The sequence below is a fragment of the Schistosoma haematobium genome, chromosome ZW (assembly GCF_000699445.3).
Source record: "Schistosoma haematobium chromosome ZW, whole genome shotgun sequence".
Lineage (NCBI taxonomy): Eukaryota > Metazoa > Platyhelminthes > Trematoda > Strigeidida > Schistosomatidae > Schistosoma > Schistosoma haematobium.
In genome coordinates, this window is record NC_067195.1 from 33294284 (window position 1) to 33321676 (window position 27393).

Consider the following 27393-nt stretch of genomic DNA (forward strand, 5'->3'; position numbering starts at 1 on the left):
TAATATTTTTAAATTATATTTTAACAAGAGTGTTTGTATTTTTTCGAACTTTTTTATCACCAAGTGTTGAAAAACCTCTGACTAGTTTTTATTATACTTAACAAAAAAGCGAGTCACATAACTGTTGAGAGTTGAGAATTTTTGGATGCCACCAACTGTCGTAAATTCCAACTAAATTCGAAGAATGAGAATCGTGATGATATTCGTTTTTCTGTTTTTTTATTTTTTCATCCTATATTCTGAAGTTTTAACGACTAGTGGTTTACTAAAAATTTAATATACTTCCGTTTCTGGATAGTGTGTGTGTAAACCCATTCCGTAACATAATGTCTTTAGTAGGTAAAAATATACACGTGAACAGTAGAATCGATAAATGATGGCAGCCATATTTTCGTAGGTAACGATGTACGTTTCAGAATGTTGAGTTAATGTGAACGGGAAAGAATGACGGTCTTCTTTTCAATTAGTCAAATCTAGTTTTTATGTAATGTAACCTATCACGATAATTTCCACTTGAAATGTAATTTTATTCACTAACAAAATTAAACCTACTGAATAAATCGATGATCTATCAAGTAACGACCCTTAAAACTATTTTCTTTAAATAATATATAGATTTGGGATTTAGTATCACATTGGATTCAAGTAGATTGATTATGAAACTAATCATAAGACTTTCGACTCCAGAGAGTAATAGAGTCGATATGAAAATGTTTGACTTTGCCAAAACAGAACTAAATAAAAAGGTTTGTGGATTGAGTAGACCATGGTGATGAAAGCATTGATGCCACCTAACAGATCCAGTCGATGTTTACTTTAGTAACTATACACTGTTTTCAAATCTGAAGTAAATCACACACAATTATTGTTGCAACAGATTCCTCTTAATACTTGTTTTTTAAAAGAAAATTATTATCTACTTTTCATAAAAATACTTACAACATAACAAGTATATACATTTGAACGTTTGAAATATTTTAAAATCTCCGTTATCAAAGTCCTATAATGTTTTGAAAGTCAGTTTCCTTACTACGACGTGCTACACAGTGTTCATTAGTTATCAAGTGTATTTAAATATTAAGATTTGTCATGTATTTAAAGCGTTTTCCATATTCATTATATTCATCCGTCGTGAAGATATTTACTCTAAACAACAAAACTTGAAACTATTGAAGTATGGGTTATTTAATAATAAAGTTGAAGAAAAAAATCATTCTATCTGAGTCGTTTAAGTCATTTTAGTGCAATTTCAGCTGAGTCCAATGCTACGTTGTAGGCATTCAAATCTTTTTTAGAAGTTCGATAAATAACATTGGTCAACAAACGACTTGAGAATTAACTATAGACGAGCAGAGAACCATTTAAAATATATTACTGAATGCTGTTATAATTGCAGTTCTTGAAGAGAGATGCCTCATTTTGTTTTAATCCATGTTCAATTACATAAATTATAGATAATTCCATACAAATAGATTATTATCGTGACTTTGTCATCATCGTCACTAATTCTATTTTTCATAACAGGTCGGTTATATTATGTTTCATATTCGTACACCAAGTTTCAATGCACCTCAGTCAATTGCCAGTGCGTTATCAGTTCTTCATTTGGTAAGTAAAAATTTAACCCCCTATAAAATTATGGTCTCTAAGGATAACATCAAGACAAGTCTATTTTTAAATTTTCTCCATTTAATTAGTTTTATTTTATGAAGTATTATATTAGTTTATTGGTCGCTATAAGAGATATTTCAAGAATGATATAAAAATCCACAAGTATACCTAAGAAATTCATCACTTGAATAAATTCATTAGATTACTTTAGATAAAATTTAACGTTATTTTCCATAATAAAAATTCCAGGTTTTTAATTCCTAATTTTTGAGTGTCAAAGTAAATATTTCATTATGCCCTCGTATTCCGGAAATTCTACGAAAACAATGGTATGTACATGAATGTAATATACTTATTACACATCCTGTCAACAAAGTGCTTTATCACCATATAGTTTTCTAGACATGCATTCATAGCATTATGTCTAAAACACGGTATTTCATTTCATCCACAACGTTAAAGCTAATTCATATTTATTAACTTACAAAAGTCTTTTATATAAATTAGTGGAAGGAATTTTGAATGTGAGTGTAAATTACAAACCTTAGGTTGTGAATTATTACAGAATCCTGAAAATAGAAAACAACAAAGTTTAAGATTAGCAATGCAACAATTGAAAACTACGAAGCAACAAACAGTTGTTTCATCTTCGTTTGAGTCTATTCAGTATGCAATGTTTAGAACCCTCCAGAGATTGAGATTATGAGCTTTTGGCCTTAGTACGAAGCATAACAATCAGTGGGAGTTGATGACTAACAATATAGTTGAACCTGACCAATAACCAATTTTCGTTTAGTGTTTTATATTTTACTAATATGATCAGAATTAGTTCTTATTAAAGGTCAATACCTCTATGAAACATCTGTAGCCTTAGATCTGACGATTTCAGAAATGTGTTAAGAGACTAACTCATTTCTTGAAGTTGAAGTAAAGATTCTGATTTCCTACGATGAACATATCATCATTCTAACTATTAAAACTTTTCATAATCTATTTATATCGAACCTAAAAACTTTTCAACATCGAAGTACCTTACGGATTTCCCTAAATACTAAGAACTAACTTGACAGAGATCGCTACTAGTAATGAAGAGTCAACTATAATTTGCAATCACCAACCTGGTATTTTTACTGATTCTTCAGATTATTCCATACGTTCAAAATATCTACTTTAAGGATTTGAAACAGACAATGAGAAGAGAACAAATCGATGTAAGTTCTTTGTAAAGTATGGATTGAGCGGATACTTGTTTAAATACTTTTTGGCATGTTATTGATCATTCACTTATATTTAACTTTGCTAAATGAATAATTGCCACCACAGGTGATAAGAGACACTACAAAAAACACAAAACATAAATACTGTAAAGGCTTACGGAGAAAAAGGAACGTAAATGTTCCATGAATGTATTCAAGAAAATTTCCGCCAAACCTTTGATCCTGCAATGATTTTTTGTATCCAGGAGATCATTAGAACGTTATCCTTTATTTCGATTCAAGATTATTTCAAATAATGATTAGCTCCATATATTTATCTGCATATCATCCGAGTATTTTCTGAAACGTGAAAATATGCAATCAACGTTTAGGTATAGAAAGTCAACTTTTGATCAAGTAAACGATTTTATCTCCAAAATGAAAATATTATTCAACCATAAATAGATTTTCTGTACTTTGTAAATTTCAAGTTATGACAATTAAAAGTATACGGTTCAATCGTTTTAATTATTGGATTTGCAAGTCAACTTGCATCGATCATTTTCATTAAGGCTTGAGTTCATTTTGATAAATTTTTAATGGTCTAAACAATTTATTATAGAAAAGAAATTTCAATTCATATTCATTGAGCTTACCTGCAAAAGTAAAGAAAACGTCTGTTACAAATTCTGGGATTGACTTCTATAATAAATAGTCTTGATCGCTGTCTCAGCTGCAAACTTAGAAAATAAACAATGCTTGTTATGCTTCACGGCTTCAAATAGTTAAAACTAATTATAAATTATTTAATGACATCAATTACAACATAATATATAGGTGACTTATGAAATCAGATTACTATCAATTACACAAAAGGATGAGAGACTTAGGGAATAAGTGATGAAACTAGCATCAACACTGTCATATGGTTACAAGCCATATGTGACAATGCTCAATGACTTGTTTATTGATTTAACATATTCTTCTTCCATTAAAGTCACGATATACCCAGCGTAATAATTGTTTATTGATCCGAAATAGTTTAAAGTACTTGGGTGTCGTTTTATTACAGGTATAACTAACCTAGCGAATAGTTTCTTTTTCAATAATTTTTGATACTGCATGTTGGCGGTATTAATATAGGGTTTGAATCATTGTATTAACCGATCATCTAACAGATTGCACAGAAATACAGTTGAACAGAATCTCATATTTACTCTATCAATGGGATAATTAGTCTTGTTACTTTTTTTCTGATCATTGATTAAGACTCAATGAGAATACATTTCTATTCTCCCCACTCAAATGGAGGACGTTAACCTGAAAATTGAAATCATGGTACCAAAACATTATACCATGGAATGGCATCATTTGTACTGACGGTCGTATTGTATTTTGTGGCCTCTGACTAAATGCTTGGAAGCAATATGTATCACTAATGATCATGCAAGTGCATAACAAAGTATAAAACAGGGTAGAATGGTTTGATTGAATGTTTAAGCCAATGTAAATAAATATAGGAAATGTATCTTTAGCTTCATGAATAATTAAAAAATGAAAGCTTATCGAGAGGAGAACGAAACAATTTTTACTTTCATAGAAACGATTCGTAAAATGTTTTTATTTCTATCTGTAACTAACCAAACAATAAACCATCTCATCCAATATACGTGGATGTTTATATCTAATTCTTTTCCTTTTTTTCTAGTCTACACTTCTACTAACAGCTAACTTACCTTGTGCTAAACAATTCAACGTGTTTGATAATAGTATTGGTGTCGCTCAACTAGTTCGTTTACAAGACGAAAACAAGGTGAGGAACGATCAGTAAACAAAAAAATATGTATTGACGCATTGCAAACAGTGGAAAGAGATCAATTTTATTTTCTACAGAAACATACATACAATGGCACCGAAAATGATATACGAATTCGTTTACTAGGCCATTATGTCACCGACATATTCTAACTGTATCAGGTGCATCAGGGTTTGAACTTATTATTCTTTGATTAACAATTCAATATATAAACCAACGAACCACTGATTTCTTATTTCAGAAACCCAAATATAAAATCAATTCAGGATTTATAACATTCTTTTCTATCATCTGACGGCATTTTATTTCTTATCAAATAGGAAATCACTTATCGGGTTATAAAAGGTTACCCTCTTATTATATGGTAACTAACTTTTTATCTCACTCCAATCATCACTTAAGATGTTTTAATCTCAATAATAATCAAATAATATCTTTTATCATTCACCCTGTCGTTTAGTCTAACTTTCAGTAAACAGTTTTTTATAATTTTCAGAGACTATTAGAAGATAGGTTGAAATAGTCGTAATTATATCACATAAACGTTTCACTACTGCCTACAAGTAATTGAGGTTTGTGATGACGATTGGTTCCAGGAAATATATATCTCAACAGAATACTAAAATTAGTCTCGTAGATGTAGACTTACAGATCAACTTGTAAAAAAACCTATCTTCTTGACTCAATCTGTCTAATGTCTATGCTTCGAATATTCATAATAGTATAAATGTTTTCACATATGATTTATTTGACGTTTGATAGTTATTTGGTAAAAAGAATGTTCATGAACACTTTAACAGTGTCTTCGAATTATGCATTTTATTTATTTGTCACAAATACTTCATGAACACAATTTTTAACCCTTTTATTCAATGGACACCAACAGTTTACACAAGACAATGATCTTGTGATTTTTTGATTTTGAGAACAGATTAGTTAACGTGATATATTTTCTCTATTCTGGTTAAAATTGATAAGAAGCATGTTTATTTCACAAATGAACGAAGTTTTCGTGTTATTTTAAATATTAACTCAGTCCAACTCAGGTTCTTTTTGAACTACTATATTCAGCAGATCCGACTAACAAAGTTTATCTATGAAGATCATCATTGTTAACCTGTTTCATACAAATGTTCTTTAAAAATTTTTAGGACTATCAGTTTGAAGACATTTTGAAAGATGTTCTGTCGGCGAGTGACATACTCGAAGATGAAAGAAGTTCTTACTACCTTTGTGACGAACGTTCTAGTAAGCACAATTTTTTTTAGACCGTTTCATAAATATCTATATTTGTATATTTCATTTTAAAAGGGGTTTAGAATCATATTTGTTTACTTGACTATCACCAACCACCTAATATTTGGTATTTGCCTAATCGTCAAGTTCAACTGGAAAGTTGCTTGTTACAAGAAATCAACAAACAACTTAGCGATATTGTATGCATGTATTTCCATATGATTTGATTATCTCATTATGATTCTGTTGATAACGATATTATCATATGCAGCAAGTCAGAAACTTTCAACGCTCAATTTGAAAACACACAGAATAAACATCTGAGTCAAGATATTTCACAGTTTGTCTTAAAATAATTTATTTTATAATTATCAGTAATCATCGTAAGTACGAATCTCCATACAGTATATATATGTACGTCTGCAAATAAAAAACCCAACAATGTAAGTCACTGACTAGGACCAAATAAGCCCGAAATATATATCAAGAAGCTCCTCACTATGTATTGAAGTCATCTCACACTAAACGTGAAGCCATAGCATCGATATGGTATCTATTATTACAGTTAAAGGGCGAGACTATATTTTATGGAAGAACCAACCAGATTTGAAATAGTGAGTATTAGATCTGATGTCAGTTCGTGATCAAAACCTTTACTCCAATTTCAAACTCTAACTTCTAACATTAAATCCCGATTCTGAATTCTCAAATTAATTTGTAACCCTCATTTAATCTTAGTAGGTAGGTGAATCTTCTCAAGGTCACTCTGGTGTCTCTCAAAAGTCGTCCATAGATTATAGTCTCATCATATATATTAGTTGAATGAAAAGTATGTTTGTCTTCAGCTGAAAATTTCAATGATTCGAATCAAGTCGATAAATGATCTGATGAGGATTAGTAAAATAAGAAGTGGTGTATAGATGAGGTAATTGTACACCTGGTGAGCATGGAGAGGAGAAAAAGATTGGATATTATGATAAAAGTTTACTAATAATTCTGAAAAAAAAATTAGAATAAATAACAACTGACTATTAAGTATTTAAAATACTAAGGTAACTAAAGATTGTGGTAGAACGAGAGGTTGGAATAATCCTTTAGTCTACAAAACACAGGTTTGAATCGGTGAATGGTTAAAACCTATTCAGTGCATGAGTTTATTATTCATTTTTTTTAAGTATGTATGGTCTTAAAAGCGTGACTGAAATTTACAAGATATTCCGGATTTGAGTTACTGATTAATTCTATTACTCTTTTTGACAGCAAAGAAAATTAGTGCTAGGAGACACTTTTCAAAATAGTACACTTTGTGTTGCCAATATAGCTCGCTTAACAACGGAAAGTAAACTTGTAAATCTAAATTATTGTGGCCCAAGGCAGATGTTTGTTGTTAGCTCATTTATGAGCCAATATGTATAATGATTACCCAAATGCGTTACATATATTAAGGGACATTTTTCATTTGAGTATAAAACGTAGGAGTACGTGGTTTACAGATGGAGTGATTATATAGTATGATGATTTATGTTATAACCAGTTAAGCCAAATTTTGCAAGCTTGCAAAATTTTAAGCTGGAGTAGTAACCGTAAACTGGTAAATAAGCTGGCTATTAGATATTTGACCTCTTTGGTAATTATTTGAATAAAAACATTATTGTAAGAGATAAGGGACCATTGATCTGTCAGGTCGGTAAATAAATGTTACGTCAATGAGAAACTTCCTTAACTCATTCTCGGTGGTATAAAAACTACGAACTCATATGGTGCAAATGACAAGGATACTGGTAAATATCACAACTTAGGAAACATGAGACAATTTTCTGATAGTAATCTTTATTTGGATTTGTGCTATTGCTTTTTAAATGGTTTTGTATATGCTTTGATTGACTTCATTTTAACCATGTTGCAGATATTATACGAAACTCTTCCCATTACATTCGTGATTTCTATTCATTCAAACGTAATCATACTCCTAAATTACGCTTGCGTCAGTATGACAAGAAACACGGCATGTATCTACTGCAACAAAATGCTCTCAGTCTGAAATTTCAAGAAATTGGTAAAGTATCATTTACGCTGTCAGTACTTCGATGTACGCCAACTGCACAGGTATGTAGATAGAACAGCGATGTTTCCAATATGAAATGAGCTATAACATATATAATAATTCATTTGACTGTTTTCTTTTACATTTTTCAGAATATGATCATGAAATGTTCCAAGATCTAAGGCGTATATGAATTCGTCAGTGGTTTTTGTATTTATTGATTAGGAAAAGAAACTTATTCAAAATATCTGCCATTAATAATCAGCAAATATAGAATGTCAACAAATTTGTAATTTTATAGCTACTTACTTAGCCACTAAATAACGCTTCTGCATAAGAGGTGGTTGGTGATATAATTAGGTTTACAATAAGAACATTAACATTAATTAGAATTCCCATGTGGCTGCAATCGATCAAATCAGATGAGAGCGTATCAACTGTCTTTACTCCCACTTCTAGCCACTACCAAACTAGCTAATGCGAATTCAGCAACAATCAGATCCATTTAAATTGATCTTCAACTCAGTCATTAACTTAGTTATAAATATAGATATGAGAGATATATAACTTGTCTTATTAATACTGCAAATTTATTCGGAATAACCAACAGACTTTCACTACTGGCGTATGGGAAAGAAATGTAATTCCAGATTAAGCAAAGAAAAGTAATCATCATCATTACATTATTATGAATTGCCATGTCATATTTGAACTATTCGAATCTCAAATACCAGCAAACAGATATTTTACATGAAGTTGGATTCAGTTATACCTAAGTTAATTCATGAGAGAAAGACATTATTTGTCGTTTAATTTAAATAACCTACACTAAAGCACTTAATTGAGAAATATCTTGTAAACAACCTATTTATACAACAAAGCAAACGATTTTGTGATTACTGCCATAAAATGCCGAGCGTTTTATTCATTGACCGCAAATTCAGCTTGATCTTTTATGTGTCTTACTAACATTAGCGTATATTTCCGAAAGAAAATTTCCAATGTATCATAATGTTCAACAAACAACTAAGTTAGTTTTTATGGTATCGTGATTTAAATGAGTTCGACATAAAGAAAAAAACTCACCAATAATATTTGAGAATGTTAACAAAGCACTATGAATATTGTTATTGAATCTCCAGAAAAAATTCTTGAAAATCTATATTTTTTGATATATTATTGGCGTTGTACTTTATCTGTCCTTATCTCAAGTTTAACCATGAAATGCTGAAGATTTGACTTGATTCTTTTATCTCCACCTCTCATAATTTAGATTCCCAATCACGTTTTTTTCTTACATGAAGAGTTAACTAAACTACCATCATTTCCACGTAAAGCATTAGAATCCGACTTCAGTCTTTACGACTGGCCTACATATGGGCGTCCACTATTTGCATTAGATACAATACACAAGTTATCTTGGTGTCATTTAATATCCAGTTTATTCATGATGATGCCTAAAACTTATCCATGGTCATCGGATTTACAAATATTTTTGAATGTATACAATGGTACACTGATATTACATGCAGAAGACTCATCAGTTTTACGACAGTGTCTAGCATTCTTCATACAGGTCAGTTTCAAATAAATAACAAATCTTATTTGTGAGTTAATATTTCATTAAGTCAGTGAACTTCTATTTCAAGAGAAGATATAGTCAAGCAAATTAAATTTCATTCGTCTGTCCAGTTACACAAGCATAGAACATTATCAAATGTCCTCTTCAGTATCCAATTTAGTCTAATTAAATAGTCCCATCGCAAACATCTGTCTCAATATTAGATATCAAAGCTGTGTTGAATGTAAAAGGCTTTAAGTTTCACTTTAGGAATTAATTTCAACCATCAAAACCCATTGAGCGCTTGATAACTTGACCTAATTATAGGACCTCAGTAGCCAGTTTTATCTTATTACAGTCAGATTAAAACCAGTGTTGAAAATGCGCTACAGTTTACAAATATGACTGAAGATCATGGGTTAATCAGCAGAAACGAAACTGTTCTTACTGATCAAAGGATATACATGTGTGCATGAGAAAAGAGAAGGATATAGGCAAAAGTGTTGCTGAACTTCCAAGTCCTCAGTGGCTCTCTGTAAAGGCTTTACAATAATATATGTGCGTAATTTTAACCTATGTGAGGATGACACAGTTAGCCTAAAACAAATATTCCACATTCCAAATGATTAAATACATTATTCGCTGAAAGAAATGTGGAGTAATACAACTGTCTAGTGCTGTCTGGTTTGCGACGAACATCTAACTAAGATCAGTCCGTGCAATGTGAAAATTCAAATCAAATACTCTCTACAACAAGCTATAACAAGAAATCCTTTATGGTTAAAAATTTTGTTAACATCTTTAGGAAAATCAGTGCTGTGATATTATTACTCCATAACTGCCGTTGAGGATAGAAGATTTCGGATGACGCTGTCAAACCCATCTCCAGTTTTTCGTCACGGAAACTAAACATTAGAAAATAAGGAGAGGTTTTTTCATAAAAAATGACCGATCAACTGGAAATTTATTTCAATAATTAACACTGGCTTTCTCAAATTTACAACGCAGAATGATTTCAACTTAACACTTTGACTTTGTTTATCGTCTAAGTAACTAATTAGACACACTTAAATTTAAAGTGTTATTACGCCGTCTATTATTGGTTTGGATCGCCTGCAGAGATTAATTTTTTGCTCAAAAATAAGGGTGTACTGTATCAGTTACTACTAAATAGTCATTTTAAAAAATACTTGTAATTCCACCCAAACTTATTTCAAACAAAGTTATGCTGCTCAGCCAAAGCGCAATATTGTAATTTAATGAAATTCTTTTTGGCCAACCATCAAGATTCATACTCCATTAACAATCCTTACTAGATAATTATGATGATAATAATACTCATATTAAATACAAAGTTATTTTGAAAATGGACTATATGTTATCTTCAAGTCAATTGCCATCAATAGTTTCAATTCTTACCAATCTATTTCTATTGTTAGTAGAGCGATAATTGGTTATCACCATGTTTTACAAATAGTCTCAAAATACTCTTTCCTAAAAGGTTTTCGTTACTCTTACTCTACTACAATTTCTCTCTTTTGATCGACAAATCTGTAATGACTTTATAAACTATATTTCGTTCATAACAATGTATAACTTATTTTATTTTATTAGTGCTGTTATCAATTCAAAACAGTATTTGCAACCACAGGCTACTCTGGTATTGTACCGACATTGGTACGTGTTTATAACCAAAATACACATAATCCAGTACTTACACAAGCTATTGAATTTACATTTAGACAATTTTATGTAATGCATAGAACACCATTTATATTACAACTGCTAGGATGCATCGCCAATTATGTAACGACTAATAATGAAATAATTGGTGTGGGAGATGAATTTTACCGAGTAAGTGAGTATATAGTGTTTCTTTTAACACTATTTTCCACCATTGTGGTTTCATCACAATAATGCTACACATGATAAGAATTTTTGTGATTATTCTATAGTAATGTATAAAGACTTCTAATTGTTATTCGCCAAAGTACATCGACCATTATTTATTGTTAGGTTACTTGAACGAATACCATATATCTCACATCAAATTAAGGTATATTGATGAAACCTTGTGAAAATTCATTCATCTATATGATCAGAATAAACTCATGATATTGCTAGAATTTAATAATTACAATAGTCTGATATGACTATTCACTTATGGTATGCTTATATCAGATCATGTACATTTACAATAAAATTATATCTGTCAGAATCCGATATTCCTAATCACTTTCAAGATTGAATATTCATCTTAAATATCATATGCAATGATCGATACTATGTTCTTCATTGGTCGGTTCACCATAACAGACAAGTAAAATTGGACTAATAGCATATCGATCATATGAATTTATCTGAATTGATCAAAAAGCATTCGTCTAATAAAACTGATAATAGAAACTTATCAGTGTGCTGGACGTTATTACTTGTTACACGAGCCTCTACGAAAAAACATTTTTGTTGAGAAAGATTGACAATCCAGTGTTGGGGAATTTATTTATTCTTATTATTGAGAATCTTTATAATTTAAATTTGATATTCTGTCCTCGTTTATATCAAAATGTATTCTATTATTAGTGAATTTCTTCACTTTAGTTACCAAAATAGGAAATTGTCTATGTCTCCCTGGTTCTTTGTGCTTTGTATGGTAATGTGTGTTTGAAAACGAAACCTCTCTTCAGTTAATTTGTATTACAGAAAGATTGTTGTAACAAAATTTGACCTTCCGGTCAGTAGTTTACCTGCTCCTTTCTACCTACTTAGTGAAACATAAAAATTGTTTCCTATGGTTGATGCATATAAAGTTAATCAATATCGAAAATCTTTACGGTCGCTTAGATGAGGAGAGTAAATTGAGTAACCTACTATGTAAAAAATTGATAAACATTGACTATGTATTACTCTTTGATGAATTATTTCATTTTACCACAGATTCAACCAGGGGCTGTATACAGATTATTACGTGTTATAAGCCGTCCTTTAGATGATAACCTTCGTATTTTGGAGTTATGTAATATTCAGAAGCCGTTGGAAGCTTTGGTAAGTTTGTTTTTCATACTGACATCATGAACATTTTCGACTTATCTCTTTTCATCTACCCTCTAAATCGTTTCACAACCAAGATGCCTTTAAGTTCAATTGACTGAAAAACTAAAAACTGTACAATAAGTGATGGATTTTTAATTACAAATTAATAACTCGAAAGCAATCAATGGATGTTATTATTTAAAAATCCTATGTTCCTACTGTTAATATAGGAATGTCCCTTTAATATATCACTTAAACTCTCTAGAATAGCTTTTGCTTTTATTTGTTCTAAATTCACGTTAACTTGCCTTATTAAGACCACTTTTGTTGAATTATTTTATTTTCAACTCAATCAACTGACATTTGGATTGTTTACATAAAGATTATGAACATTTTTATTGTAATCATAATGTATACAGAGTAGTTATTTAGATCTTTTTCACATAAATGAAAAATTGTTAGTTGTATAGAGTAATAACACTGAACAAATTGTGTTATTACCAAATTTGCATACTCCAATAATTTTCTTGCCTAAAATCAACCTTACTTATCATGACAATGACGCAAAAAATTAAAGACTAAAAGCTACAGAAAAAATATTATAGCATCAATGTTATATATATATATATATATATATATATATATATATATATATATATATATATATTGTAGCACGTACTATTAGCGTTTATCTGCAAGCAGGAGCGATCTGAAACACAACACAACAGTCAGGACCGACAGATGCTACTCAAGTGAGAACACAGCGTACGAGCACAACAGCGATATATTTAAAAATTGAATTACGCGGTTTAAGTACAAAAAAGGGAAGTCTATTACAAAATGGTTTTACTCATTATCCCGCAGGTTTAACTTGCGCAAGGCTTGTTCTTCTTCTTTCAGTACGTTCCCTTTCTGTTGCCCTGAAACAAGGAAAACAAACTTGCATTAGTAAAGTCACACGTAATGGTTTTTGATACTGCTACAATATATTCCGTTTGAATAATTGTGATAGCGTTTTTCCTACAGTTTGATATTCTAAAGCGATTCAGACTGAATACGTTTCTGTTTTTCAAGGATAAACCTAAATATTGTCTGCTTACATTTCACGTATTTTGCAAACAATGAATCGGATTCTGTAATCACTCAGGGCAAATATATCTAGATCCGTAGATGTACACTGAAAAATCTTGCAACATTTTCTAGTTTACTTAATCACAGTAGATAAGACAAACTGATATGAAAGTTATAATTCTATTAAATCTATAGGTATATATAACTCATTATTTCATAGAACCTGGAATGGCTGAAACTACATAGACCTTTGAATAAATAATGCTTAGTTTCACTTTCTGTGTACCATAAAATGTCATACTTTTTAGTCAATGAATAATAATTTGTTTAACTTTTATATGTAAATAACAGTTGGTTGAAATTGTGATAAGTCATGAATTTCGAAGTGTTTCTGATTGATTTGTAAGCAGTGTTTAGTTTTACAATTAATCGGTTTGCAAGAGTTAATCTTAGAAATTTAAATTGACCGACATTTCTAAAGTCATTAAGTTTGAAAAGGGACATTTATTCATTAGACGTTTCAAACGATCTTTTCACAGGATTTTTGTTATGACGATGAAGAGGCTAACTGGTCTATTTTGGAAGTAATCAATCTCTGTGTGGCTGTCATAGTCTATGCTCCTGATTCATATAGATCCAGGCAAATGTTGGTAAGTAATTAGATGTTTTCGTATATGTGATTGTTTGTTTGGAAGGGAGTGCTCAGGATCTTCTGCAGTGAAGATAAGATCATTAAAAGTGAAGATATTCGACGTTAATTATGAAATCATCAATTGATGTTCTATTTCTAGTAATATGTGATCACATTTACCTTATGCTACAATTACGAAATAATTATTGAACAGCAGCGATAGTCGTATTTATTGAGAATACGATTTACCAGAGAACGTTTTGTTTAACTGCTAAACATTTTAGTTAATGAATTTTTATCGCGATATTTAGTGCAATATTTATATCTCAGCATCACATTTCACTATCATTAAACGTAAAACAAAGCTAATTATAACCCAAATTTTTTTAACTCGAACGTTGGGAAAAAAAGCAGGTTGATGCCTACCATTTGGTCGGATATTTCTTGGAACTTTTATTTAAATCTAAAACCATATCGACAGAAGTATAGTTAAAACAAGAAATGTGACTTGGAAGCCTAAAACTAATTTCATTTTTATTCACTTAGCTTCACATTCATCAAACATATATAAAAAAGAATCTTTTCAGCAAATGAATTATAATAATTCATATTTAACTCTTTTAAATTCAGATTATTCTCCAAGCTCTGGTGCCACTAATTCTTAAAGACTTGCCATACATATGTGCAGAAGAAGGCAATGGTACTGATCCAAAAAAGGCAGAGTTAACAGCTATTCAGAAAATTTCAATAGCAATGCGTCAGCTTACTTCAACAGCCGAGTTCATGAGCAGGTGTGTTAGTTCCATGAAACTGTAATTATTTAACATTTGCTATTATTATGATGAAAAATATGAAAGATTTCATTAGATTTATTTGTCAATACATCCAATACCCTAGTAATGTTCCAAATTCATGTGTTAAACATCGTTAAAACTATCGCACTGATGACTTACTTGAGTTTAGTCCTAATTTAAAATACAATATTTCTCAGTGCAATACAATAGTTATAGATTTTCCTCTTCACGTGATTAGACACAAACACGATAAGAACTGTACCTCCGAATTAGCGAATTGTTTTCAGGGGACAGTGGTGTAGTTGAGTTTTGGAAAAGTTTCTGCTGATGCGAATTTTTTTATAATATGACCGATTAGATTACTTGTAGAATGATTGATCTTTAATAGGCTCACCCATATTTCACCTGCAGTTTATTTTGAGTATGTTTTTAAGCCGGTTCTTTTAAGCAATTGTGTACTCATACTATTCGCTCCTTGTCTCTGAATTAAGTACTAGTGTCACGCAATCTTACAACATTAGTTTATTGATTACTGGCAAGATATGGGCTCAGTTTTATCACGAAAACTTTATTTTGGCTGTTTTCATCTAGGACGTGCCTACTAAATAATTTATCTAGCGCCAGGAAATATAGTGTCAATGGACAGTAGTTGTATGACCAATAGCTTTAAAAACTTATCGTCAATGTTGTTGTGGGTTTATTAGTAATATATTTGATTGACAAACCTTAGTACTAGTAGTTATACAAAAACTTTCATACATACGATTGTACAGCTTGATAATAAATTAATTGAAAAGAGATTCCTTCGCTGAACTTCGTGTTTTTAAACCTTAGTAAGCCTAAGCTTGTGATGTTGATCACTAATTGTAACTTCCCCTACATCTTTCAAGTTGATTGATTTTGTTACTTCAGTAGGACTTTGACGTTTAGAAATCCGTACAGCGCGGAATATGGTGAAGCCCTCTTTGGTAATTAAGTCCCCACTCAAAAACCATGTTACCCAGGATAAACTTAAGGAGATTTTCACTAAACCTCAACTTTACATTCTAAATTATTTACTGATATCATCATAAATTTTACCATTTAGAAGAATTGAAGACATTCGTCAACTGAATTACCTTGCTCCAGGTGGTCCAACTGAATGTCGTAAGGAAACACCTGGTCTCTTGTTGACTGGAGTAGCCACCAGGCTAGTAAATTATGAGGCTGCAAAGAGTAACTTCAAGTCATTAGATAAAACAAAATATAACGAAACAGCTGAGAAAACAACAAGAAGTGGATTTTGTAGTGAAATCAACACTTTGTCTGTAAATAAAGGTTTTCCTCTATCAGTAAGTTCAAATACATCACGTGAAAGGGAGATTCAGTCGAATCAAATGCTGAGAAATCCTGCTGCAGTAACAAGTGGTCATCACCGTCCGACAGCTTATGAACCCAGAGAAGCAGTTTTACAGTTGGCTTGCGAATTTTTATCTACCTGTTCCGGGCGTCTTTTGGAAATGGAAGAAAAACAACGTATATCTGATCTTTTAGACGCTAAATCACACATGGTAAGTTACCGACAGTTTTCTTATTAAATATTTCATAAGTGCATGTATTAACCTCCAAATGTTACAGCCTTTAGACTAAGGTTAAAATGTTTATATATCCAAAATCAGAGATAAGGAATAACTTGTATTCAGAAAAAAGTAACAATGAATACCACGTATACAAAGCAAAGGAAATACCCATCGAAGACAGTGGAACATGGTCGCGCAATGGGTTGACTGAAGTTAGATATTAACGCCGTTAGTGCCTGCCTCAGTGGCCTAGAGGTTAAGCGTTCATGAGTTAGACCGAAGGTCTCGGGTCGTTCAGTGCTTCTGGGTTTTCAATAGTGCTCTAATATTGATCAATTCATGAGTTCGATGGAACAAATCTTGTAAGCGAATCTTATAAAGTAGTTTACCTAACTAATTAACCTACTCCGTAAATTTTTAATATGACTTACTTGGTTGATCATTGATTTCATCTATTCATACATATTAACTAAATATTTTAAGCTTATTTACACAAGCATTCATTTGTTTGTTCACCAAAGCTCAACGTTCGTCGATCAGTTGTTACATCATTATTCCGTTTACCATGTTTCTTAGCCTTACAAATAATTTATTACAGTCAGAACTAAATAAAATTTCTACGATGTCATCATGGTTTACAAATATTTCTAATAGTTTTGATAGTTTATTAGATTTCAAAAGGTTTATCAGAATATCATTAATTAGAGTATTGTTATTCATTTAAAAGTAGTGCGCGTTTACGAAAACATACTGTGGATTGTTATTCGAAACTAGTGATTTTTCGAGTTAATATTTTATGTGAACTAAAGTTTAATTTTTGGATGGATGGAGAAGGATACGAAAAAGAATCTGTCGATTGCTTCGCATCTTTATTGCCAGTAACAGTATTGTATTAAGTCCAACAAGTCTTTGAATTGAAGTATATTGTCAGTAGATCATCGAAATGACGTTTAAAAAAAGCAAATATAGGTTGAGCAACAGTTTCAGAGACAACTTGTTACAAATAATTCAAGGTTCAAGCCAACATAGAGTGCGCAGTTCATAACACTTAAGAATCCTTAAATTAGTATTGCTTCCTAGTTTATTACTATTACTCAAGTGTTCTAAGTCTCCTACCATACAAATTGGACAGAGTTTGGACAACTAGTCTCCCTTATTTGACTGAAATATACAAGCTAGACTGTGCTTTCGTGCATATTCTACTAAATTTATTTATTTAAATATAATGTTTACCGATACATCTAACTAACTTGCTTATTATAACAACCAATGAACTACTTATCCATTTGACTGAAAATGAAAAAATATATGATTTCAGTTTCTCTTATTTACCAAATCAATAATTAAGTCAGTTTAGATATTGAAGATAAGCTGATAGCTTCTGCACATTATGAAATGCTTGAATCGCCAGGTGAGTGAATGTTGTAATCTGAAGTGTTTTGTTTCAGCTAAATATTACACTTGTATAACAAAGCAATATTGAGAAGTTATAAAGCAGTTACGTGATACATATACATAACCTTCAATCTTCCGTTTGCATTTTACGGTGCGTTCTGAAGTCTAAAACATCTCGTCTGGTCTCCACGTGTTATGCCAATGCCGTGCTTTCGATGCACTGAAAGTTTTCGCTTCGTCTAACAAGTGTAGCAACTACGATTCTACATTCCGTTACATACTACTTATCAATAGTCTTATGGGTATTGTTCTCTACACAACCACTAGATTCCCCATTGAAACTGCCTTTGCTTAATTTAAACAAAAAACCTTGAACTTTGATTGAGTGCTTATTGCTGGTACCTAGGTTACAGATAATTTGTTTTTAGAATAAGATTTATTGACTAGTGTTTTTTATGAGCTTAAAATTCGTCATGAAACTGACCAAATGAATTTTTGAAATTTATTTACACAGCGATTAGCTGATATAGCTCAATTCATGCTGAAACAAGTTTCTAACAGCCCAGATTTCCTAGTTAGTTCAGCTTTACAACGTTATTTTCTGGAAGTGCTGCCAGTTATCGATTGGAGCCATGAATCACTGAGATCATGTAAAGCATTGGAATGTCTTTTAGGTCGACTGAATAGGACGCTACCAAAGATGCTTGAATTCGCCATTAGATCCAAGGTTTGTATTATTTAACATTTTAATTGCCTGTATCATTACCAAAGTTTGATTTGATAATTTCGAGTAAATTGAGCATTGGGTAGATTGTTATAAGTAAATAATATATTTTAATTGCCGCCTATTCAATTTTTATTTTGTATATTGATGTCAATCAGTTCTTAAAAATTATAAATGTCTGATCAGCTATGTGATTCTCATGTACACAAGAAATACACTTATCTAAAAGGGATTACTTCGTACGTTTTCATGGAGAAATAAACACCAGAATGATTATTATATCATGGTATCATGAATGATTGATGGTTTTACGTGGTCAAATATTCACCATTTATATAAATAAGTATTAATGTAGTTTCCATTGAACACTTTACATTATATTAATATGAAGTACAAAAGTATTTGAGTTAACAGTAAAGCGATTTGCTTGCAATTTTTAAACTTTCAGCAATCGTTTCAATAAAATTGAAATGAATTTATATAAACTATCAAAGCTACTATTATCACCCTCAGAAAGCTGGAATTTTAAACAGAACTGTTTTCACAAATAATGCTTCCTCTCTCAGTGCTCAATTTCTGTTACGCTATTCGTTCAAATATTGACGAATATTCAAATCGAATCAAATTTTCAAAGAATTATTTTGATTCCTCTTGTTATTTTTATCTACATCTTAAATAGTGATAAGTAGAAAACAATTAAATTTTATACACCGACTGACATACCAAATCCATTTATCTCGAATTTAGTGTTCTGATCGACATATTATATCATATACTGATTACTTAGTCTTTTTTTAATGAAATTTCTTTCCTCTTTTATTAGTAGTAAGACATAAAATCTTACAAGCTTAATTATTCTTGTGAAAGTCATTATTAGACCTATCTAATGCCTTATGATAACCAGCTGTGTATGTAACTATTTTAAATGAATATTCATTTGTTGAAAAATATATTTGATGGTTGAATTTTGTGAATTTAAACGAGACAACTAACACCCTTTTATGGTTTGTTATGCTTACAAAGTTCATACTAAAAGAATGCTTAAAAAATGTTAGATTATGATGTTGATACTAATACTACTATTGAACATGTAATGAGTAGAAACAGATAGCAACCACTCTCAGCTTTATCATTAACATCTGATTTTTTAACTAATCAGTAGTCTAAAGTTCTACCTAAAAGTGAATATTTCGTAACGGTATTTTATTTATTATTCAATATTGTTTTAATATTATTTGTATTTTATATGGATTGATATTACTTTTCACCGTATGTTCATGTTAGATGACTGCATCGAATTAACGGGAACTTCTGAATACAAGTTACTTATTTGTTAAATTCCGCCAAAATATTTTATATGCAGTATTGAAGAAAGAGATCCTTTAACCCAGTGCTGAGTAATATGCGTCTAAATCACGACTGCGGGTATATTTTTTTGATTGATTCAAACAAAGCAAAATCCACATCTCGGTCGTCCTGCAGTTTCCCCACAAACTACCAACAAATATATTTCGTTCGAAAAGAAAATTTTCCTCGCTGGATTCTCTTTTTCTTATACAAATATATTTGCTGAACAAAGCAAATATATAACCTCTAGGATGCACTTAATCTCTGAGTTAAGAAAACACATAAGTTTACTAATAATAAATCCTTCAGATCTGTCTTCAAAAATATTATGCTTGCGCTTCCATTCTACCAAACGACGTTCCAGCTTACTCTTTTTAACAGCTCAGTAAGCGAAACAACCATCAAAGAAATCACCTTTCTTGAGATAACACTGAACACTTTGTTTTAGGTTTTCATAGCTTCGTTTTAACATATATCTGAATAACTAATATCTTAAGTAATAGTTTATCTTTCACTCATATTTCAAAGCAATGTATTATTAAATGTTTTTCAGTATTAAATTCACTTGATGTTGTGTTTGAATCTTCCCATTGTTGTTTAGGATTGTAATTGATCAGTCTCTTGTTGGAATATGTACATCCTGTGCGGATTGCCTCGATAATGCCTTAAGTTATAAGCTTTATGAGCAAAGATGGATGGAGGCTAGCAATGGAACCGAGGACGCTCGTTTCGTTTTATTTGGTACTCGTCAGCTGCTTGTGCACAAGCAGGTGGCTAACAGGGCTCAGTAGGTAAGTGGATAACGCGATGGCATTCGAAGCGAACGATGCTGGGTTCGAGTCCCTAGGTGAACATCCAGCCGACGAGTCCCAAAAAGGACAAAACGTGCATCCTGGATTCCACTGCTAGCTACCCTTCATTTTTTGTTATAAAGCTCTTCAGTATTGTATGTATTTCAAAAAGCTTTACCTTTAAAATTGTAATGATTTTCAGCCAGAAATATTTATATCAAAATTCAGTATACACCCTACATAAAATAAAATGCGTATGGATCACCTTTATGGTTTATATTGCTTTAGATGCAAATTAATTACCCTTTTTAAATATACATACATCAGAAGGTAAAAAAATTATTTCGATCTTATTGACAAAGTCCATATCAATCCATATCAATTAATAATTCTCCAATTAATTATCTTGGAAACATTTCTTTTTTTTAGACGACTCATCATTGGGATGAATTTGTGAAGTTGATTCGATCAGTTTATTATATACTGAAAAGGAATCGATCTGTAGCACATATGAAAGAAATTCGCGTAAGTCATAACATTTATTATGCATCATTCACGCGTTCTGAAAGTCACTGTAAATATCAACTCGGTTTTTAATTACATTTGTTTGGTTTCTTAAAGTGATGCAGAAAAAATATGCAGTTTGACAGAAACACTATTTTTTGAGAGAAAAATTTCATTAGCACTTTGAAATTTTAGTATTCTCAATCAGTGATAATGAAGCTCAATAGAAATGTATTCATTTGAGTCTGATATTGTATACAACAAAAGTTAATTCTCCAAAATATTTAGTTCGTTTCAGCAGCTTAGTGTAATAGCATAGACAATGCTCGACCCACCTACTGGAATGCTATTGTTATAACCCAGTGAAGATTAAATTACAGGTAACTCCCGAGGCCTATTAATGGACTATAAATATTCTTATTGTAAAACTACTGAATAATTAGATTATGAATATTTAAATTCCTCTTATTATAAGCTTTATTTTGACCTATGTTTTATTATTGTACGATTTACGGTTCTTAAGCTATGCTCAGTCTATTAATTACTGTCCCCCTCGTTCACAGCCACTTTTTGGCTTATTTGTGTACACATGTTATTTTCTATTTTATGGTACGTTGTGGTCTGTCTGATTGATATATAAACAGAGTGTGTCTGAAATAAACGATCTGATCTGATTCGGTTCGATTCATATTACGGAGGCTGGTATTGTGTTCTGGACTCAAGTGGAAGGGCTTGGAGGAAATAGGGCCAATAAGGATGCTAAACTGCCCACACCGGTTGAACATCATTGGTTGGCCTAGTGTGAAGATTCGTATAAGTCGTATTCGAATTGGTAGATAATTCGTGTGATAGAAAAGCCAGACATCCAAGGTCATAACAGCTATACTTGTCAGTCTTGCTTGTATGAGAAGTATGAATACTTCTCTGACTCAAGGTCAATGCCGTAGTTGGTATGTTCCACCTTTACGGAAATAACCATTTTTAAAGATGATTTTTACCATAGATTAATTTGTTGTGAAGATCTATTGAAAATTAACTGTTTTAGTACCTAGATTACCTGAGGTTATCTGTGATTAGAAAAATTAATTTTTTGCTCGAAACATTTATTGCATTATAATTCTGAGATTTCTTATTGTACTCTTTGCCGCTAATTAACTATAAACAAATAGTTTATCGAAATGTTTTCCATATGTTATGTTCTGTGTCTGTTATTTAGGTTTTAGCTGAAATTTTAAAGAAAGCTGTCGTTTTTGACATATCTAGATATTTATCTAGCTTTCCTAAATCACGTCTAGATATTCAACCTAATCATGCGACTAGTCATCATGGTAGACCAAGCTTTGGAGAAGTTTTGTTCGGAATTACATCGCAAGAATCAAGCAGTATAAGTGCTTCTGTAGGAGTTCCAAAACAATCCAACAAAATGAAACACATTCCTTTAAATGGCGATGCCGGATCGTATTGTTCACCTAGACACAGCAATCAAGAAAATTGGCCTGAAACTGACCTTGGCGAGAGTGATAAATATCCCTACCAGTTCACTACTGAAGTGATTCGTCTGTTATCCCTTTTCTTACAGATTTTAGGAGTAAGTATATATTATCTGGTCCATAAAATTTGTGAATGATACGGTCTAACTACTCAATATCAAACAAGTTTATACAAGAGATGTACTTTTAAAAAATAAAACATAAGTAAATCTAGTTAAAATATACCATTGAACCTATTATCTCCATAGATTTCATTTCATCATTTTTCACAGTTCAACCTTGAATAACTCCAGGATTTCATGCAATATACAAACAAATCGAGTAAATGATGTCGAATGCTCTGTAGAATTAGGGGAGTTTCATGTAGTGTGTTTTGACAGATTTAAGTAATAAAGTTGATCTGTGCAAAATAAATCAGTCTAGCGATGAAAGATTATATCTTAAGTTGTCTGATCTCGTTTACACTGTGCTTAGTTCGCATCATGATTCTTCAAATCTTAGCTATATTTCTATCACTTAAAAATGATCCATACAGAATTTGTAAACAAGCAAATATTACTTTAGATTATTCATGTATTTCACAATTTAAGCTGTTTAAAGCTATGGTACCCATACACTAAATGTTAGTTACTTTGTGTGATTTTAAATATATATATTCTCTACTGATGCTTTTTATTTTAGCCCCACTGCAGTTTAAAAGATTTATGTGAACGAATTTCACCAGAGTACAACATTCGTTTTCCAACATTACGTGAAGGTGGATTTCAGACGCTTGTAATTTACTTAAACAATCTAATACTACCAATGTTATTTCGAGGTTGTGCTGGACGCAAAGGTATATTTCATTTCTTTTCTTGCTTATCATGACTATAACTGAATAAAATTCAGAGATATTGTTATATTGTCAATTAATCGAGATATTAACAATCCTATCAGAGATATGAAGGAAGCTTTATTAAAATCCTTGTACTTATTGCAAATTTTATATTCCAGAATGAAATTATGTAAACAATCGTACACAAATTGATCTCTATTTAGAAACTATTGATTATGACGCTAAAAAAGGTATTTTAAATTTCAGAGAAACTATATGTACTTTAATACCTCAAGCGTAACTATTGCAGTGAACCTCCAATTATTTATAGACTCTATTCAGCCTGCAAGTGGGTTTTCATCACAAGACTGTTTATAAACAGAGTTTCAAACAAATTAATGATACCAGTCTTTTCAAATACTGAAGTAATCTATATTACAAAAAGCTGATTACAATGTTGATGGACTAGTCAGTAAATATATAAAACGGATTTAGATAATAAGAGAAATAAACTTAGGTTAATAGTGCACAAACGTGAATACAGGATCATCTAAAAGTTTAAATTGATCAAATGGATTTCTGAATACTTTATCAACAGGAGTCTACAGTAGATTTAATGATCCAAGTGGTTATCGACAGTCTTATAAACGGATGTATTTACTTTTTTGAATATCACTTGTTAGAAAAAATTTGTGGTGAAAATGGCTGGAGTTATTTACTTGAGCACTTCATGTTTAAATGTTTCACCAGTTTATAACATTCTCAAAATAAACTTAGTTTAAGTACTTAAATGTGGTCCATAACAAGTTCACGATGTTTCAAAAGCATTTTTTAACTTAGGGGTTTCTATTGACTAACTGGTTTAGCTTTATAAAATGATTTAATATTAATTAACTTAACAATGAAAAGCTAAAAACGTAGAAGTTTGGTGACATTTTGTCATTTGCGTTCAGAAAAACCAGAACTTTTTATTTCCATAGATTGGACCTCAGTGATCGCCTTTCATTATTAAATAGACTCTTTATACGGAAGTTTGTGTTTGCATGAGAAACACACAGATCTATACACTTAAAATATTAACTTCAGATATATTAGCAGTGATACACAGAAGGCTTGTTTTGCTCCACCAAGATTCGTCAACCGGAAATACCTTACCTCTAGTATATGGTGCTTCATTTGAGAGTCAACCCAGGACTAACAGGAAATCGTAGCTCAATGGCCTTCTCCATTACCTTAACAATCGAACTTACGGACTCCAGGTCCAAGTTTTCGTGTCAACACCAACATGAAATCAATTACATTCGTCTGACGAGTGCCAGTCAGGCATTGCTTAATTGACGTTTTAGTCGTATCATACACTGTCATTTTCGTACTGGGTTCTCAATCGATAGAATTCAGAAGTTACTTGAATAGCTATTCGGATTGGTGTAAGTTTTTTAAAGAATCTAGGTAACAAATATTTACATAGTGGCCCATTTTATTTCTTAGTATGTATCGGCTTTCAGAAATTAGGTTCTTATGCAGATTCGTAAACTTTTGTTGGTATGAAACGACTCAAATTGGATAACTAACTTTTCTTAACTGATTATTCTTACTTCCTTAGACTCACCAACTCTTTCAAGAGACAATGTTTTCTATGCACTGGATGTATGTATAACGGCCTTGTTTGCAACAGATTATTCATCGAATACTGATGGACAAAGATCTATATACAATTTGACCACTATAAGTAACTCAACTCAACAACAGCAACAAACATGTGAATCGAGTCAATCAGGACCCCTGTCTGGTAAATTAAAGGATAAAAGTAATAAAAGTCAAACTACAGGACTTGAACTACGCACAAATCCAAGTATATCACTTAATAGACAAGCAACTGGATCCATTGCACAAGACAATATTTCCACTATTACCACTTCAAATAATAACTCTGCTTCAATAAAGCTAGTTAATTTATCAAATTTATCAACAGATTGCGAAGGTGGTTCGTATGCCAGTTTAATACGTTTACTTAGTCCATCGTTGGTTAAAATCCTGCCAGATGAAAGCGGACCTTTGACTACTTCAGTACAAATTACCATTTCAAATAAGTGTCAAGGAAAACAAGATAGTTTTCAGTTAAAATCACGTCCTTCTGTAATACCGAATTTAAACAAAACAAGTATATTAACTCAGAAAAGTCGTCCACAAGCATATTATCCTAAACTTTTAGATCCAACTTCAATTAATCTTGGGTTTCCCATAGATAAAATTAAAAGTTTTAAGGCTGAGTTTGCGCACCGGTAAGAAGAAAATGTATTCAATGTCTCGCATGCTTTTGAATGACTTAAAATACCGTTTAATATTTCTTTGTAGTGATTTCGTTTAAGCAAAAAGCCCAAGATGGTCAGATTGATTGGTTTATAATGATGTTTCTTTTGCAAGTTCAAATGGTTTAATCAATCACTAAGTGGCCACTAAGACTTTCATTTTATTCAGAGGCTCCATAGTAATCCATATCTACCACATTTTCGTAATTTATTCCGTTAAAATCGGGCTTATATCTACGGGTGATAAAACTGACACTCCTACTATGGGTACTTTGGTATGCACAAATTACAACCCCTATCTGTTACTGAACCCTTACTTATGACACTTATATCAGCTATGAAATGCTAATTTTAAGTCAACTGAAACCAACCTGTGAATGTAATAAAAAGAAAATCTAAGCTTAAAAATTGCAATCGGACAACTAACATTGATCAGAAATGAAGTAATAAAAGTATTTGTGGTTTTTAGCCTGAATATGATCAAGTAAAGCTTCAGAAATATTTAACTACAGTTATATAATCTTTTCTGAAAACGCTCACTGTCATAAAATAAGAGTTTATTCGATAATATGAATATATTATTATTTATAGGACTATTATTTTGAATAGAAGGTCAACAATACCACACATATCGGACGAAAAGAAATAATGAAATAGGACTATAAATTCATCTTGTAATATTCGTAGATACGTTGTTAATATGTACTGATGATATGAATGGTTTATTATCCTCATTATAAAGTCTGATTCAAAGCTGTTGATTTGTTTTCTGTAGGGATCTGTACCGTATTATAATCATAGTGGTCTCGGGTAGTTGGTTTAAAGAATCTTTTTTATGTTTGTTATGATAAATTGTTTTGCAGTTTTGTCCTAATGCACGCTATTTATCGCATAACTATCATTAATCCTCTGATTTATTAGGCTTGGATTTTTGGGATTGAAATTAATTCTTGTGGCGTATACGCGTCATGCGGCTGTTCGAATGAAACTACTAGTAGCTGCATTAACACAATTAGCTTTGAATGGTCAAAATGGTATCCAGCTGTGGAAATTTTTCGATTTCTTAGTTACTTATAGACCACCACTATTTGTACACTTACTGCCATTTATTCGATTCAAAGTAAGTGTATCTTATTCACTGCTTATTATTTTATGAATGGGTTTATGTATCTATCCTTTAGTTTGTAGTCAGTGTTGATAAAATAAAAAAATTCTAATCTCGTCATATAGGAAACAACAAAAGTTCATCTTTTTAAGTGTAACTTACTTTAAAGATAGTTATATGACTGATAAACTAACCGACTACAGCGTTGTTTATATTCTTAAAGTTTAATGCCTAAAGCGTTTCGACGAATGAAGAAATCCTGGTACACACCTATACGTTCATGTCAGCATATACTTCATCAACTTTTAATTTACTGCATTTAATTAAATTACACTTAAGGAATCGATTTATTGGTTCATTCA

At 31.3% G+C, this 27393-nt stretch overlaps 1 protein-coding gene across 2 annotated transcripts in view; it reads left to right on the plus strand.

The window, feature by feature from the left end:
- UNC80_1 (Protein unc-80) overlaps positions 1-27393 on the plus strand; it is a 97545-nt gene that overhangs the window by 59812 nt on the left and 10340 nt on the right. Inside the window, exons 30-46 of one of the 2 annotated variants that reach the window (XM_051211099.1) lie at positions 1525-1608; positions 2754-2822; positions 4516-4620; positions 5775-5871; positions 7766-7965; positions 9177-9479; positions 11079-11318; positions 12402-12509; positions 14108-14218; positions 14830-14990; positions 16081-16543; positions 18462-18674; positions 21239-21334; positions 22530-22901; positions 23485-23638; positions 25221-25899; positions 26848-27046. In XM_051211099.1, the coding sequence (XP_051071136.1) occupies positions 1525-1608; positions 2754-2822; positions 4516-4620; positions 5775-5871; positions 7766-7965; positions 9177-9479; positions 11079-11318; positions 12402-12509; positions 14108-14218; positions 14830-14990; positions 16081-16543; positions 18462-18674; positions 21239-21334; positions 22530-22901; positions 23485-23638; positions 25221-25899; positions 26848-27046 (3654 nt within the window). Of the gene's footprint in view, positions 1-1524; positions 1609-2753; positions 2823-4515; positions 4621-5774; positions 5872-7765; positions 7966-8055; positions 8467-9176; positions 9480-11078; positions 11319-12401; positions 12510-14107; positions 14219-14829; positions 14991-16080; positions 16544-18461; positions 18675-21238; positions 21335-22529; positions 22902-23484; positions 23639-25220; positions 25900-26847; positions 27047-27393 lie in introns of those variants that run through there. The other variant, XM_051211100.1, reaches the window with a different exon arrangement.